The sequence below is a fragment of the Protopterus annectens genome, chromosome 10.part0 (genome assembly GCF_019279795.1).
Source record: "Protopterus annectens isolate FY-2018-M chromosome 10.part0, PAN1.0, whole genome shotgun sequence".
NCBI classification, from domain to species: Eukaryota; Metazoa; Chordata; order Ceratodontiformes; family Protopteridae; genus Protopterus; species Protopterus annectens.
In genome coordinates, this window is record NC_056744.1 from 644,542,425 (window position 1) to 644,560,799 (window position 18,375).

Below are 18,375 nucleotides of genomic sequence, written 5' to 3' on the forward strand. Positions count from 1 at the left end.
ATTCATGGGTGCCAAGGATAATCACCAGAGGCTATGTCATACCATTTTTTGTCTTCCCCAAAGAAAAGATTGAAGATTCCTGCTACACCAGCTGATCGGTTGGAATCTGCAGCAGCATAAGTCCTGAAGTTGCTAAACAAGGGAGTTATCCAGCCAGTCCCCCCAAACCAGTTAAGATCCGAAGAAAATAGTCAGGATTTTTTAGTCCCAAAAAAGACAGGGGACCTCAGACCAGTATTGGATCTCAACAGTCCCAATCAATATGTCAAAGGGACAGTGTTCCAGATGGTCATGGTGCAGTCCATTCTACCTGTATTGAGAAAGGACGACTGGAAGTTCTCCACCAATCTCCAGGATGCCTACTATCGTATCAGGATCCAGAGGCATCCAGATTTGTCTGTTTAGGGCTGGGAGCCAATCACTACCTGTTCGGGGTACTGCCATTCAGTCTCACTAATGCCCCCGGGGTGTTCACCAAGGTTATGGCAGTAGTAGCAGGTCATCTCTGATTGCAAGGTTTCCCGTCTTCCCACTCTTTCATACAGATTGCAAACATCAGTCAATCACCCGAAGAGCCAACTACCTCCCATGCAGAACATAGAATTTATAGGGTGCCAGATACAGTCCAGCAAATTGCAAAACTTCCCCTTGCAAGATTTCACTCATTAATGTTTGTAGCTTATCAAGTGATGCAGCATTCACACTCGCAGGGAAAATTCATCCTCTGACTTTCTGATGACCTCTCCTAATTGCATTGGTCCCATTAGTAAGATACCACGTGAGAGTCCCACTAGCAGTACAGTAGTCAAAGTTCGCTCCTTTCACACCAGACTACGACTTACTCAAATCTGCAGGATCATACAAATTGGTAGTTCACGTCTCTGTCAGTGGTTAGGGTAGACCCCTTTGCCCACCTGTTCTGATGGCCGCAGTCACCATGGCGACCTCTCTTCTAGGGTGGGGAGCACTTCAAAAGGAAAACAGTTCAAGGGGTATGGTCATCAGTAGAGGCCAGTCTTCACATCACTGTCTTGGAGATGGGAGCAGTCCTGCTAGCATTGTAATCTTTCGGACTCCTACCCAAGGATGGTGGTTTCCATTCACACAGACAAGGTCAGAGGTATCATACATCAGCAAGCAAGGTGGAACATGTTCATGCCATCTGTGCCGAGGGTCCATGTTAGTCTGTCAGTGGGCGATGTCTTCAGAGCACTTTATAGTGGCAGTGCACATTTCTGGGACTTCCAGTATTAGTGGACAGATTTAGCAGGACTACCCTATTACCTCACGAGTAGTCTCTCAAACAGTGGCAGCAGAGATTTTCATCTGCAGAAGTCAACCTTGCTTTAACCTCTTTGCTTCTTAGCTCAGCAATAAATGCAGCAGTTACTTCACCCTCATCTCATTCAGAAAGCCATGATGTACAAGACCAGAGTAATTCTCGTTGCCCCCGTTTAGCCTTGGCAGGTGTGGTTCCCCTTTCTTTGGCCTCACCTGCACCCACACTGGGTACTTGAGCCCATTCCCGATCTATACTTGGTCACCCATCCGAGAAATTCTGCTGGATCGTCAGTACCTAAAACTAACCGCATGGTTTCTCCAGTTTTAACGATAGCCAGACATCCCAGGTTTTTCTCCCCTGCAGTCCATATAATTCCTTCTCAGAAGGAATCCACCAAAAAGACTAACAAAAGCAAATAGAAAAGATTTTCCATTTAGACATCCGCAAAAGGCTTAGACCTTTTCTCAGCCCTTCTACCAGCCCTACTGGAGTTTCCTTCTGAACTTTTTGAGAGGCTCCAGCTCCGGATGGTAACCATCTCAAATGATCACATAGGATATAATGATTCGTCTGTAGCATCACTTAGGGTAACCACAGCTTTCCTTAAGGGAACATTGTTATTCAGACTGCATTTTCAAAATCCAATTCCACCATAGGATATATCACACTCTTACTACAATCATTGACCCAAAAACCCTTTGAATGTGCAGCATTAGCAGATTTTAAATATTTCACTTGGAGGACTATTTTTCTGATTGCCAAGATGGCAAGATGATTTTTGGAACTGCAAGCACTTTCACGCAGCTACCCTTCCTTATTTTTCACAGGGATAGGGTTTCATTGAGAACAAATCATTCCTGCCAATGGTGGCATCAGAAATGAACTTGAATCAACGGATTGATTTGCCTGTATCCTTTTCAAACTTTGCTAACAAGGGAGAACACACCCTCCATACCTTCTCTATAGGCAACTCAGATTTTATTTAGATCATAGAAAAGACTTTAGAAAATCAGACTAACTCAGTCTCATTTTCCAAGGTGAAACTAGGACATAATGTATTAAAGGTCATGCTTTCTTGGTGGCTGGCAGATTGTATTTCCTCTGCTTATAAAACAAGACGGCTGTTTTCACAGTGTAAACCTATGGCTCATTCGACCAGAGTGATGTCAACCTCGACAGTGTTTGCAAAAAGAGTACCTATCGGTGACATGTGCATCAGCAGCTTGGTCAACAGCTTATACCTTTGTATCTCTTTATAAATTGGATGTGCAGTCAAGAGCTCGCACATCCTTCGGATTTGCCATTCTTGGGGAAGTCCTTCTCTCAGTCCACCCAGGTCCTTTTTAGGCAGCTTGGGAATCTGTCCCACAAATTGAATTAGATGAAAATAGACAACATTGGATACAAAAGTTATGTACTTACCATAATGACAGATCTGTGTTGTCTATTTTCGTGTGGTTGAACATCCCTCCCTTCTTTTCCCTTCCAGGTTTTCAGTTTACATCTTCTGGGGATTGATTAGACCTTGACAGGTTCTGTCTGTCTCTTGTTCCACGTTTCACTCCATAGTAGACAATGTTGCAGACTCCCCCTTTTATTAATTTGTGCATTTATTAGTCGCTTTTAGAAATCTGTCAGCAAACTCAATCTGAGGTAAATCGGTCAGGAGGAGGGAATTGTGGGTAGGGGGGGAGTCTGAGCTCGATCCAATACACTGGTATAAAGTGCCGCGTTCAGATCCAATAACCCACACTTTGAATCAGGCGAAAGTAGGATGAGACTGATCTGTGGTTATGGTAAGTACATAACTTTCATTTTTGTCATATCTAGACTACTAGCTTGTAGCCAATTTCTCAGGAGAGTCTCTGCTTTGAGTGAGAGATTATTTGCTCTGGCTACGTCTATCCTTTAGATTCACACTGAATTTTTCCAAAGTCACAGCTGGAGCCTTCATGGACACCTTTATAGGCTGTCTCCTGTACTCCATTTTGAAAATAGCCAGCCTTTCACTAGATAGGATTCCCCCTAATTCAGCCTTCTATCAAGGTCCATCTACAAAAGATGCCATCTGCAACCCTCATCTTAGGAGCTCTGGGACTTATGGCAGTGGCAGTCTTTATGCTACCTCCAACTAAATGTTTCATGAGAATTCTGCCGTAGCCCGTGGGATTGCAGTGGTCTCGGCTACAGGAACCAGTAGAACAGTCTGTTTGTATATCCAAAGCTTGCTACAGATACCTGCAGTGATGGCTGCATTACCCCACCCTGAGCAAAGGATATCCCTTTCCAATTTCCCTTCTGTCAATCACAGGTTTCCATTAACATGTCTTCTCTGAGATATGGGGTGGGGTGTGTGGGACAGACATAAATACTTTTCTTATGGCAGTCTCAACATTTCAGTGCCTCCTACACGGAGCAGTTGCCATATCCTCAGGCATTATATTAGTACTGTACATTAGCAGACAGGGCAGAATCCAAGCCATTCATTGGCTTACAGGGATAAAGCCCTGATTACATTGCAGGTGCCCAGCACTGTGAACTGAGAATCCTCAGAGGGCAGCTGTAGCAGGTTGGAGTTAGTTCCTCGTCTTCTATTTCCTTTCCCCCCCCACCTCCTGAGGACCAACCCCGATCGCATGCCGTCTCTCGTCATGAATGTCTGAGCTCATGAGGGATTCATGGGCAGAAATGAATGAGCCATAGAACACTCACTTGCCCTGGAATTCGGGCTTCTGTGACTACAGAATAAATGGCCCAGTTGTGTGCAGGTAGAGGAGCTTTTCAGACTTGGTCCTATGTGGTTGGGGAAAAAAAGAGGAGGAAGCATCTCCTGCCCCCTCTTTCTGGAAGCAGTTCAAGTATGGGAATGGGCAGTTAAGTCTTAGCACTTTCTTATTGGAATGCACATCTTGAGACAAGCCATCTCTGTATTGGACAGGCTAAAGAGATGCCTGTTAATGCCTCATGAATGGTGCCTAAATATGTCTGCAATAATACATTTTTTCTTGTCAATGGGGAAGCCTTGCTGTGATCTTTTTACATTCCCCAGCAACACTAAATGCAGCAGCAACTTATTTTCCCTGATCTTTCAACAGAGGCAGAAACCGAGGGACATTGTTGTCTGCCAGTGGACCCTGAGGCTTCTCTCTGCACTTTTCTCGTTTTCCCCTGAAAATGAAGCTTGTACAGATAATTAAGCTATATAAGGCCAAAGCCATCTTCAAAGTCCCATTTTTGGCCTCAGCTAGTCTGATTTCTCCTGCTGTGGCCTTACTTCTTAAGGATACCCCTCTTTCTAGAGCCTCACCCAGGACTTCTGTCTTGCTTTTTTGGCAAGCCTTACCTTGGATATTCAAGCCCAGACGTTAACTGTGTAGTTTCTCAGCTGTGGTTTCTGACCAATGATACATTTTATCCCTTAAGGGTGATCAGCTTATCGCATTGTAAACCCTTCTGTGGTGCAGAAGCTGTCCATTGCAAAGGTTTACAAAGGCAAATGACTGAAAATTTCTTTGTGGGTCACCAAGCAAGGCCTGGATCCTTTTACTGCACCTATTTTTACAATATTCCACTAAAGTGCAGTCTTGTAGGGCGCATCAGTTTTTGTACTATAAAGGTTCACCTCTCTGCCTTTTCTGACTTATGCCCACACCTCACTGGACTTTCAAAATGTTTGTAATGCCTTTCTGAGAGATTGGTGCCTTCTTGCTGACATTCCCTTCAAGGATTTGTCTGCCCCATGGGAACCTGATTTTTATTTTAGGAGAAAAAAATGTACTGGGTCCCTTTTTGAATCAACAGCAAAACCACGCGTGAAATATCTTATGTTAAGCATCGCTTTTAGTAGCCATTACCATGGAGTCTTAGAATTATACTTCTTTTTGTGCTTGACTCCATACGTAATCTAGCACTAACTAAACTTACCAAGGATCTAAGGAAAGATGATCAGTTATTAATTTTCTTTGCACCTAATAAACTTAAAGGGCTACAAAAGTTACAGCACTGCTACTCATCTAGTCAGAATGTTTTCCAGGTAAACCTAGGGCATGCTTCTCAAACTCTGTAGCTACCTTTTTAACTTAGTAGATGTTATCTGTGGTGCTGCAGCATTGACTTCATGCACAGTTTTGCAAGATACTGTAAGCGGGATACGATTTTTGTGGTCCAAGTCTTTCTTTGGGGCCACCATTCTCTCTGATACACTGTCATGATGCAACCAAGCTGTAAGTTGCAATGTATGGACTGCAGTATGAAAAATATGAAAGTTGCATACTTACCATAATGATAGCTCTTCAAGATTCATGTCCTTGTACTGCAACATACTCGCCCACCATCAACCTGCCTCTTTCCCTTTCACTTCCACAGTGACTTAGTGAACATACAAGGCTCCTAGTAACATTTCTAGTTTTAGTACTTATATACGTTCGTTGTATCCTTTAGGACCGCCTTTCTTCTTTCAATTTGACAAACTCTATCTGGAAAGAGAACTGGATCTACATTATGGAATTGAAAGGAACTTGAGCTTCTGAGAACTTCTATTGAAGCTGGAAGAAGAGTCAAACATGCATGCTGTGGGCTGCATAATTTTATAATATCTGAAGTGCTTCCATGTAAACTCTTCCGAAAATAGCACTAGTATGCCAGCTGCATGACTATTCAAGTGACCTACTCTCACCTTAGAATACATGCACCACCTATTTAGTGTAACAGGGAAGAAAACATTAAAGGTAAATGTGTATTATGTGTCCGTGATCATCTGTATCTGTAGACTCTTTAGAAACAGTAGCAAATTGCTGCCATTGCTCCTTTGTACCCCACCTAGTTGGTTCTATACTGTGAGGGGGTTGAGGTGAATATGATATGGATTTAATGCATGTAAAGTTTGTAGATGTGGTTTATTTGCAGTTTTGTAAGGGAGCATGTTCACTGTGACATTTGCAGTGCATGCAAGATGAACTTAAATTACACTATCCACGTTGTGGTCTGGGGGCAGGTAATGTAAAAATGTCTGATACACATGTACTGGAAAGTCTGAATATTGTGTTAAAAATAGTACTGCATTTATCTGCTTATTTGTTTCACTGAAAATTGTGAGCGCTTTCTGTCTGCATTTAGTGGGTTTATTCTTCTCACTTCATTGATATTCGGTGTAGAAGTCTTAGCCTAGAGGGTTTCTCTGTGCCTTAAAGTCTTAGTCCCTTATCTCTGAAATTATTTCTGCTGCATACTTGAGCTGTTTGCTTAGCTTTTGCATACCTACATCAACTTTATTACAAGCTGAGATAAGTACAAATGTGCAGTGTCATAAGATAGTACTGCATTTTATTTTTTCTGTTTTATTGTTTCATTGAATATTGTGTTAAAAATAGTACTGCATTTATCTGCTTATTTGTTTCACTGAAATTGTGATCTCTCGCTCTCTCTCTGCAGTTAGTTTTCCCATCCACCCTCCTTGTTCTTGTTGTGGTATTAATCTTGGTGACTTTGGAATTGACCGCCCCTTCTGTAATTTTCTGTTTGAACACTCTTCCTGGGCCTATTTCATTTGCTCACTGAACCGAGTACAGTGACATCATATTTTGATTTCAGACACTCCTACCATTCCCATCTATTCAGCTTTATCCTAGTCTAGTCCCATTAGCTCATCCTGCCCAATACAGAGAGAACATTTGAGTAGGTATACCCACTTAGGCCCTGAACTTGTCTGATTGAAGACTGCTGGAACAGGGCTCAGTTCTGAGGTTTTTTACTGGCTAATTGGGTAATTTGTTTAAATCACTTAGCTCATTTTCTGTTGTATAAAAAAATGGCACTTTATCTGCTTTTACTGTATTTGTGTTTCTTCCTGCTTTATTACCTTATTTTGCTTCCTCCTCTTAAAAGTACTCAATTGTGTTTATTCAGCTGCATTTATTACTGCTTGGTAGTAGCCTGATTAAATTCTAACTGTTATTCTAAGTCTTTTGGTTAAAGCACTTGGGCTTCAGACCAGTTGTTTTACATTAAGAAGGTTTGTGGTCTGCACTGTTGTGGCAGGACAGGTAGCTTACATCCTTCCAAGTTGGGAATTGCTGATTGAAGGCTCAGTGTCTGTTATTCTAAAAGTGTATTAGTTCTGGTTTAAGCACTTGGGCTCCAGGCCAGTTATTTTACATTAAGAAGGTTTGTGGTCTGCACTTTTGTGGGAGGAGAGGCTAGATTCTGCCCTTCTGAGCTGGGAATTTCTGGTTAAAGGCTTACTGTGTCTGCCTATTTGAACTGTTTTTCTGATATTGGTGCGCCTTGTCTGCTGTAGCATAGACTAGATTCAGGCCTGCTTGAATCTAGCTTTGTTTGTATAACTTGAGCACTAATCCAGGCCATCTTTTTTGGAGAAGGTTCCCCTGCACCCTAGTGGTAGGAGTGTGCGGTTAGAACTTGTCTGATTGAAGACTGCTGGAACAGGGCTCAGTTTTGAGTTTTTTTACTGGTTAATTGGGTAATTTGTTTAAATCAGTTTGCTCGTTTTCTATTGTTATAAAAAAAATTGCACGTTATTCATCTGCTTTTACTGTAATTGTGGTTCTTCCCACTATATTTTAAAAGTATTCAATTGTATTATTCTGCTGCAGTTATTACTGCTTGGTAGTAGCCTGATTAAATTGTAACGGTTATTCTAAGCCTTTTGGTTTAAGCACTTGGGCTTCATACCATTTGTTTTACATTAATAAGGTTTGTGGACTGCATTGTTGTGGCAGGACAAGTAGCTCACATCCTTCTAAGTTGGAAATTGCTGATTGAAGGCTCAATGTCTGTTATTCTAAAAGCGTATTAGTTCTGGTTTAAGCACTTGGGTTTCAGGCCAGTTATTTTAAATTAAGAAGGTTTGTGGTCTGCACTCTTGTGTGAGGAGAGAGGCTAGATTCTGCCCTTTTGAGCTGGGAATGTCTGGTTAAAGGCTTATTTTATTTTGTCTGTTTTTTTGAACGGTTTCTTTCTGAAATGTGTGCGCCTTCTTTGCTGTAGCCCAGAAGTTAGTAGTTTATTGGCCATTTTGGGCTAATTTCAATCCCTTTCATTTCCCTGCTATAACAAACGCATTTGGTCGCTTATTTGCACTTGTATTGATCTCAGCAAATGCCTGCAGAGTTCTACAGCAGCAGAGAGACATAGAGACTTTGGAGTGATTAAGTATCATTTTTCTGCATTTTCTTGCTGTCTTTAACTAATTCCACCTAAAACGTCGATTTTTTTTAGCGTTTCTGTGATTTAAAAAGCTGGTTTCTGCTACATATTGTACTTATTTTTCTGCCTGCACTTGAACTAAGTCGTTTTTGTGTTTAAATAATCTGTTTAACTGTTGCAGGATACACACTAAAGTGCGATAGCTATTTCTGTGCATTTAGTGTTTTTTTTTTTATTGCATCTGCTGTATTTTCTGAAAAAAAGATATATACTACTTTCCCGCCTTTCGGAGCTAGTATAGTCCAGTTTTCAGGTTATTGCTGAATTCAGGTCTGTGTTGCAAGTTTCTGTGTTGCCTATACCTTACTTGGATAGAAGGAAGTTTCTCTGCTCATCTGTGAGAGAAGGGAGCTTTGAGCAGCCTATCTGTCCCTGGAGGAGTGGTTTCAGCCCAGAAGTTAGTAGTTTATTGGCCATTTTGGGCTAATTTCTATCTCTTTCATTTCCCCTGCTATAAAAACCGCATTTGCGCGGTTTTGCACGCCGGGCAGTGCCGGTTAGCTAGGGTTATACTATTCCCGGCTCCACAAAGTCTACTCTTCAATTTTTTTCCTTGCAACTTGACAAATTTTCAACTTAAGCACTCGAACCATTCATTTCACAGCCCAGCATTTGCTCAAAACTCATAGCAAGCACTAATTAACCCTAGCACTAGATCCCCCTATACTGTCCAGAAGGACAAGGCTGTCTATTCGTCCCTACCAGCCAGTCAGTAAAACAGCTCACTTTACCTATTCAGGCGTGTCCAAAGGGCAGTTTCAGGTGTATACTCCAGTCCAGCTGATGAATCTGGGCATTTTGAGGCAGTGTTACAACTGCCTCATGTACACAGACATCCCTCTCCTCCTACCACCAAACACTAATATATGCAAGAGATGCAGTTATACAGCCAAACTGGAGGCAAAGCTCTCTCAACCCAAGACTGGAACTGACAGTGAAGAGGAGAAGGGAAATGCTTGCAACACACCACCAGTCTCACATAGACCTATTAAACCAACACCGGCAAATAACACACACAAATACACGAAAACATACTCGGAGGCTCTAAATAAAAATCTGCAAAAGCAACAGAGACCTCCAAAGCAGACATCCAAACAACCTCCACACCCCATCTCAAACCATGAAACACATACTTCACATAATCAGTGTGCCACGCAATCACAGCCCTTAAGGCAAAATAACATACCCAACACACTAGTAATAGGAGACTCTGTAGTCAGGCACACTGATGTCCCACTAACTAGGCTGGACAAGCAGAAGGTTACAGTTAGCTGCCTGTTGGGCGCCGGGATCCACCACATAACACAAGCACTTAGTTGCTCCAGAACAAATACAAATACGACTCTGTCATTGTCCATGTTGGTGTGAATGACCTGAGACATACCTCCCTGGACTACATGAAAAGAGACATGGAAGAGCTCTCTGATCACGTAGCCCAGCCAGTATGACCCTGACCCTGAGTAGCATCCTACCCTCACCAGGAATGATGCCACAGTATAAAGAAGAAATGATCAATTTCAACAATTGGCTAAGTTTCTGGTGTCATTCAAAGGGAATCCAGTATTTGTCTGCCTGGGATGACATACTCGACAAGCCACGTTGCTTCGCAAGAGATGTCTTGCACCTGTCACCCTTAGGCTTTCGAATACTGCCCCAGGCTTTTGCCACCCCAATAGTGCCTTTTTTAGGCAAGGCTCAAAAGACAAACCCATCACCATAAATAGCATAAGTAACCAAAAACTGAGGGTAATGCTACTCAGTGCCAGAAGTCTAAACCTCAAAATGCATGCACTCGAGGCACTCCTCAGTATGGAGAGCATCGATATCTGTGCAGTAACAGAAACCTGGTTTAAGGCTCCAGAGAGCACTCCAGCACTACCAGGATATAACTCATACCATACTTTTCGGCCACAGAACCCAGACCGAAACACAAAAGGCGGGGGTGTATCCCCATTCATCAAGGATACCCACACCTCCAGGTTAGTGGGGCAGCACGATGCCTCAGAGATCATCCATGTGCAACTAACAATGGGCAAAACTGCAATTCAAATTGTAGCTTGCTACAGATCACCCACCATGACCCAGGACCCCCATTCTACGTTTCTGGAGACACTGGAAAATATGAAGGTCCTACCAAACTCCCTAATATTTGGTGATTTCAGTTACCCAAACAAACAGGGAGAACTACTCAAGTCCTAACTCCCTTGTCCAACGCTTCCTAGAATTTATAAACTCGAATGCTCTGGATCAACTGGTCAATACCCCCACCTGAGGTAACATATTGGACCCTGGTCATCACCAACATGGGTGACCGCTGTTCCACACTGGAGGTCAACCCCTCATTGGTTAGATCAGACCCTAGACTAATAACTCTGGATATGCACATTCCGCCCCCAATCCCAATCAAGAAAACCACCCTGAAAAACTTTTCAAAAGCAAACTTCACGTTACTTAAGACCGAGGTGGAAAGGTTCACAGCCCCCATGCTGAAGGACAATGCTGTCCAAACTACTGAATCCCTTAAAGACACACTCTGAGCACCTGCAAGAATGCATGGATCATGCTATCCCAAGCAAAACCAAGACTCACTCCTTCAAGATAAGTAAACCAGTCTGGTGAACCCCTGCCATAAACAAGCTATACAATAGAAGGAGGAAACTAGTACAGAAAAAAGTAAAATCCCAAGAAGGAAAGACATCCCTGATCAGTATCAGCAAGAAACTACGATCCCTCAAAGACATCCAAGGCTAGCTTGAAAGAAAAATTGCCAAGGACTCCAAAGATAACCACAAAGCGTTCTTTAGCTATGTCAAGAAACTAAGTGGAAACTCTCAGATCTGCTCTGAGTTAGTGCATAGTGGCACAAAATACACTGAACCGACTGATATTGCCAACATTCTGGCAGACAGGTTTAGTGCAAACTTTACCCCCCTCTCACCCCCTAAAGGGCCCATAACCATACCAGAAGAATGTAGAGCCCCAGCAATTACTGACACACAGGTTAAAACAGCCCTATCCAAAGCCAAAAACACAGCTTCAATGGGACCGGATGGTGTCCCAGGCTGTGTCTTACAAGAACTCCAAAATGAACTAACCCCTCACTTAAACGCACTGTTCAAACTCAGCCTCTCTACAGGCTACGTACCCATAGAGTGGTGCACAGCAACAGTTATCCCTCTCCACAAAGGTGGAGCTACAATGGACCCCGGGAACTATAGTCCTGTAAGCCTGACTAGCCTGGTCTGCAAAGCTATGGAGCACATCATCATGGAACTCCTTAACAGAGACATTGGGAATCTCCAAACATTGGACCCTACCCAATTTGCATTTGTTAAGAGCAGATCATGCCTCCTAAACTTGGTTGGACTTCTTTGAGACAGTTAACAAGGCTTTAGATGAGGGAAAGGAGGTCCACACAGCCCACCTAGACCTCGCAAAGGCTTTCGACACCATTCCCCATTCTGGTATTATAGACAAGCTCACCAGCCTGAACATAAACCCCTATGTCACGAGATGGGTTGGCAATTGGCTCACAGATGGGAACCCACATGGTGAGAGTTGCAGGCTCTAGGTCTGACTCTAAACCGGTTACAAGTGGCATCCCCCAGGGCTCAGTCCTGGGACCCCTCCTTTTTGGTATATACTTCTGAGAGGTACAGGCAAGCACAGGAGGACTATGGCTGACCAAGTTCGCAGACGACTGCAAACTGGGGGCCATAATCGACTCTCCGGCTGATACAGACATCCTCAAGAAGGGTCTCACTAAGACGGATACCTGGTGTCAAAATCATAGCCTCAAGCTAAATGCCAAAAAGTGCATAGTCATCCCCTTTGGAAAAAACAAAGTACCTACAAACTACCACATACGTAGCAGTCCCCTAAATACAGAAAATGTAATAAGGGATCTGGAGACCCAAGTAGATAGTAATCTCTCCTTTGACAATCATATTGCCAAGGTGGTTAGAAAATCATTCTATGTGGCCCACCTAATCACAAAAGGGTTTGCATCTAGAACAAGAGAGGTTATTGTGCCCCTCTACTCATCAGAACCATCATAGAGTACAACGCCCCATTTGGTATGTACCTTACAAGACACCTGCAACATCTGGAAAGACCACAGAAGTACCTCATCAAGAGGTTTACTGGCCTCAAACAGATTCCCTATGCAGGCCGACTGAAGAAACTCCAGCTGTACTCAGGTGCATACCGCTTACACAGAGGTGATCTCTGCCTGACATACAAGGCCATGTCCAACCCAGAATTGATGGACATGCTCCACCTAAAAAAAAAAAAACAAATCCTTGAGAGCCACACGCTCTAGGGATCTAAACCTCACCACAACAATAAATAGGACATGCTGGAGGGATAGATTCCTGTCCCAGAGACTTCCCATGCTTTGGAACAGGATTCCAATCTACATTAGGCAGAGCCTCTCACTAACACTGTTCAAGCGAAACCTTGACGAGTGGATAGGAAACAGAAAATTTACCCTGGGGATCACTGCAGTGGCTCTGCTGGACAGAGGCACAGGGAACTAATGGCTCTGCTGGACAGAGGCACAGGGAACTAATCTAAGGGGGTGACTAAAGCCAACACATTCTGTCTAGGCTTATAGATGCCCTCGGGCAGATAGCCTAGCACTTACCTATGAACCTATAATAATACTTTGCAGGATTTGGTTTTCTTCAGTTTGGTATGACCTCAGGAGTACTGCATTTAGAGATCAGGTGCAGATGGTGTATCTGTCCTCTGCATAAAATGGGACAGGAAGTGTACAGTTCATGTTAGTTTGGCCAGGCTAACTTGTGGATTGGAACTCAAAGTAGACCAGTTTAAGAAGAAAAAAAAAATTGGCTTATTTTTGAATTGTGTGATGGTGACACTTGTTACTGATGGCTTTCCATTATATTTAGCATTCACGGCAGTAGTCATTTTACTCTGTTTTAATTTCACAGCTGCCCAGAATTTTTACTTTTTTGACCTTTCTGCCTGTACTGCCTTCCCACCATCAGACCTTCACTGTGTCTACTGTACAGTTTGTTCCCCTTCCCCCATGTTGAAATCTGATTGGGGGGGGGGGGTTAGGTAAGCAATCAGGGGGTGATTATTTTTTGTTTGTTTTTTTATTATTTTATTTTACATTTGTTGACCGGGCTAGTCTGGCTGGATACATGTCCATTTTCAGCAGAGGCCCGAGGAGAAAAGCTCCACTATATACTAGTGACTTACAATAAACAAAAATATACAAACATATAAGCAAATAAAGAAATATTCTCGTGTAGTATAGTAACAATGCAGAAGCACTTTAACAAGAACTAAACAATAGCGAGGAATCATTATCCCATAATATTTGCAAAAATAGGACTGCTATAAAATGAAAAAGAGAGAAAATAGTAACACGTAAAGAGTCTATAAATATTTATACTATTAACAAATTAGGATAAACATTTTGTGCCAGGGCACTAGTTTTAAGATAGAGATTTGCACAGTAGGGATCAGCATCTAGGTTAAATAAAAGGAGAGATGACAGGTTGCAGTAATATATCAAGTATAAGGAGAAAAGATAGTATAGGAAAATTAATAAGCAGGTGGGACGCTAGGTGCACTACACTGGAGGGATAGAAGTAGTGATAGAGGCAAGTAGAAGTGAATGGAGAGGACTGTAGAGAGGGATTGTTTGCTGAGCTCAGTCAGGATTAGAGCAGGGACATAGCCAGTGGGATTTAAAATAGTTTCTTAGTTGTTTTTTTGAAAAGGTGAGATGAGCCTAAAGTGGTCAGTTCTATGGGAAGTTTATTCCAGTATGAGCCAACAGCATTAGTAAATAAGGAGTCACCTGCTTTATTATGAGATTTGAGAGTGGCTACTAGAAGTTTGCTGGCTGAGCGAAGGGAAGTCAGATTCTTGTATGGGGCAATGAGGTTATTAAGTATGGGTGTATTAGAGGGGTAATGGAGAATTTTATATATGATGACTAATTGATGTAGGATTATTAGATTTTGAAGTTCAAGCCAGTTAAGGTTTTTGAGATTAAGACAATGGTGAGTACGAAATGGGGAACCTGTGGCAAACCTGGCAATACTATGGTAGGCTATGGCAAATTTCTGAAGGTTAGCTTTTGAAATGTTGATAAAAGATGGAGAGGCATACAATAATGTAGAGATGAGATGAGTTCGGGCAAGAGACACTCTGGTGGTTGCAGTAAGAAAGGGCTTAAGTCTATAGAGGGCACCTATCTTTTTATTAACAGCCTTGATGGTTAGATCAATGTGGCAGTCAAAGTTTGGTTGATTGTCTATTGTAACACCTAGTAGTTTAGTGGAACAATCAGGTTTAATGATAGTGCCATTGTCAGACACAATGGAAAAGGAGATAGGGGCAGATTTAAGGGTTGGAGTGAAAAGTAGTAATTTGGTTTTTTTTTTGGGATTAAGGAGGAGACATATATGTTGGAACCATTCTTCTGCTGCCGTAAACTCTTTTTGGGTGGAAGAGTGAAGTTCTTCTGGAGATAAAGCAGAACAGATGAGAGTTGAATCATCAGCATACTGAATACAAGTGGATGTCGGGAGTGAAGTAGACAGGTTATTTATAAATATGGAGAAGAGAAGGGGACCTAAGATGGATCCTTGAGGGACACCAATAGTGATTGGGAGCTGAGAGGATATATGGCTGTCCCAGAGGACTGCTTGTTTTCTGTCTTTCAAATAAGAGTCAAACCAGTGTAATGCCAAAGAGTCAAGTGAGAGAGATTTGAGAGTGTCTAGGAGAAGTTGATGGTTGACCATATCAGAGGCTTTTGAGAGGTCCAGGAATAAAGCAGAGGAGAAAAGGTTATTGCAATTTTTGTTGATCATGTCTGTGAAGGAGAGAAGGGCAGTGGAAGTGCTATGGTAGGGCCTAAAACCATGTTGGGAGTCTACGAGTAGGCTATTTTGCAAAAGATGATGTAAGAGTTGATGGTGTATACAACGTTCCATAATTTTAGATAGTGGAGATAGTAGGGCTATAGGCCGGAAATTAGAAAGTTCATTAGTGTTACCTCCTTTATGCAGAGGAATGATATGGGAGACTTTCCAGCAGGATGGAATAGTAGATTCGGTTATTGTTCTGTTAATTAAGATGGAGACTGGGTAAGCTAGTTCTGCTGCTGCTAGTTGCAGATATTCAGCTGGTAGTTTGTCGGCTGAAGGGTGCATGGTTTAAGTTTTGAGAGTAACTCATTATGTGGGTTGTGGAAACTGTACTGAATTTTAGAGTGGGGTGTTATTTTGAGGAGAGGTCTTTTGAAGGGAAGGAGGAGTCATGGTGTTTGCTAGAGAGGTGACTGTTTCAGAGAAGAAGTTGTTGAATGTATTGGCTATTATATTGGGTGGGGTCTGAGCTAAGTTAGCTGGTGTAGGTGTTTTTGTATTCCCTGGATGGAGCAGTTTATTGATTCCTGACCAGAATTTTTTGGGGTTGTGATTTTGGTTTTGTTAATATTGAAGGTAATAATTTTTTTTATCAAGATAGGTGAGTTTTTATTTTCTTTTTATGGTCCTAGCCCCATAGCCAATGTCTAGCAATATGTCCAGGGTTTGGAGTGCAGTGGATATCAACAAGGGTTTGTCACTCACTTTTATGGGTGACGTAAACCCTCAGGACAGCTCCCTGTCATTATCTACAGCACTCCCATGGGGAAATCCACTGCCTACCAAAGATATGAGAGCAGGTGGCCCTGGTCATGCACTCTCTCCCCGCTAGCTGACTAAGCTGCTTCACCCTCACCTTCCCTGGCAGCTCCAGCAGGCACACAAGCTGCTACTCAGACTGCAGTCATCTGAATTGTAGTCGGGGCTTTAGCCCTTTACCCAACAGTGCTGACCGGAAGTGTTGTATTTTTATTTCAGCGTGTAGTACAGTTGATATTTTTTGAAGAACATCCATGTGCATTAAGTAAGAGTAAGACCTCAGTGTAGTCCTTGGTTTCAGATGTATATATTTGCCATGTTACTCAGTTTGTCCTGACATTGTTCAGTTCAGTATTAATATATGTGTGGAAGGGCCTACAACTGACATTTCAGGATCCCTTTATTTTAATGTCAGGCAACAGTTATAAGCAAAACCACAGCACTGTTCAAAAATGATAGGAAATTATGATATGAAGATAAAATTTCATTAAAATAACGTTTAAACATGGAGTTTGGTCCTTCATTTTTCACCAACAAGGCCAAGGCTGTTCTACAAGAGGATACAGCGCACCATGTTGATATTCATAGGCAGTGTATTAATGGTGACTCTTGCCAAATCATTTAAGAGTTGTTTATGGTAGCTGTTAAACATGCCCACTATAGCAGTGTCTAGTCCTAAAGAAAGTTTTGAGTTGTTATTGCTGTGTTTCTTGATGTTCATGTTAATTTTTAGTGACTAATCTAGTCTTTCCTCTACCTCTCCTGGTTTCCTTCTTTTTACTATAGCCTGATCCTTGGTTATCGTTGCAGACCTATGGCGGCGGAATGAGACCTCCACCTAATTCCATAGCACCAGGAATGCCTGGCATTAACATGTAAGAAACAGTTTATCATCCGCCTGGATTATTGCTTTCTGTTAGGCATTTCAGGCTCAGATTTATTCCCAAAAAATGTAATAAAAAATTTGTAGACCAGTTATAAACAAAATCTTGTAAAACTAGTGGTTTAGTTAATTGTATTTTCTTGTGGTGTGCTTCTAAATGCTTTTCAAATTTTTTGTCCTGATAGGGGTCCTGGGGCTGGTCGACCATGGCCTAATCCTAATAATGCAAATTCAGTAAGTACAATCCAATAAAAATTTTAACCTTATGATGCTGTAGTTTTGCATGGTAAAGAGCAATTTGCTACATCTCTTACCTCTATTTCTTTTTTTTTTTACCCTAAACGCCTTTATTAATTTCTTACATTTTAAGCACAGAATATCAGGGATTCCAGTATTTTTCTTTGAAAATATTGAAGGAGTCACTGAGGGGAGTTGCAGTCAACTAACTGTACAATCGTGACTATATGAATGCTCCACAGGTAGAACTGAAGCCCCCAAAAGCTGTACATTTCTTAGTTTGCCAGCTAGTGGTCAGTGCATGCACATTAGGCAGTAGATATTCTGAGCATGTGCAGAGCATTTAAAAAAAGAAAACTTTCAGTTTATTGCAGCTTTTTATTAGCTGCATCTTACAGTTTAAGCATGATTTTGTGATACATTTTGGATGTCCTACTCTTTAAAAGGTTTTAACCAGAACTTCCTTTTTAATATTAAATTGCCATTTTAGTACAGGCTGAAGGGGGAGCTTGTTTCTTTTATAGCATTGTTGTATTGGGGTGCAATTGTAATTTCTCTCAATTTTATTTTGATATGTGTATTGGTCAGAATTCCTCCAGTGCAACAAAAGCTCTGTGGCTTTGTGATGTGCGTCCATTTATCCAACTCATTTCTCACATTATTTTTATTTTAATAAACTCTACTGTATACACACCGCTTGCATATTTTCTACTTTATGTATCTCTTTTGATTCACCAGACAAGATTTCTTTAGTTCTGTTACTAAAGTCTTGGTTATTCTTTAAAGAAGTGTGTTATGTCTCATTCGCTCTCCTGTCCATCTGCTGCTTCATGCAGATTTATTTTTTGTCCCTTTACTTGCCATTAGTATAATTCAGCCTAAGTTTACTTGGCTGCTTTGGATTATGGATGTTGACATTTCTGTCACTTTGTTGGACCATGCTAAAAAGACTTACTTGCAAACAAATCTGTGTCTGCTTGATGTTCTTCGTGTTTCACTGTTGCAGTCATTACATTTGGGTAATCTGCTGGCAGGTTGCCCTCAGTCGACCTGATTAAAGTCTTGGGTCCTGCGTC

The 18,375-nt window shown here is 41.9% G+C and overlaps 1 protein-coding gene across 1 annotated transcript in view; it reads left to right on the forward strand.

The window, feature by feature from the left end:
• The window catches only part of SSBP3 (single stranded DNA binding protein 3), a 687,989-nt gene that overhangs the window by 356,270 nt on the left and 313,344 nt on the right, over nt 1–18,375 (forward strand). The window contains exons 7-11 of the mRNA XM_044085486.1: nt 3,230–3,260; nt 10,101–10,104; nt 11,541–11,560; nt 16,966–17,054; nt 17,248–17,296. Of these exons, the coding sequence (XP_043941421.1) occupies nt 3,230–3,260; nt 10,101–10,104; nt 11,541–11,560; nt 16,966–17,054; nt 17,248–17,296 (193 nt within the window). The remainder of the gene's footprint in view (nt 1–3,229; nt 3,261–10,100; nt 10,105–11,540; nt 11,561–16,965; nt 17,055–17,247; nt 17,297–18,375) is intronic.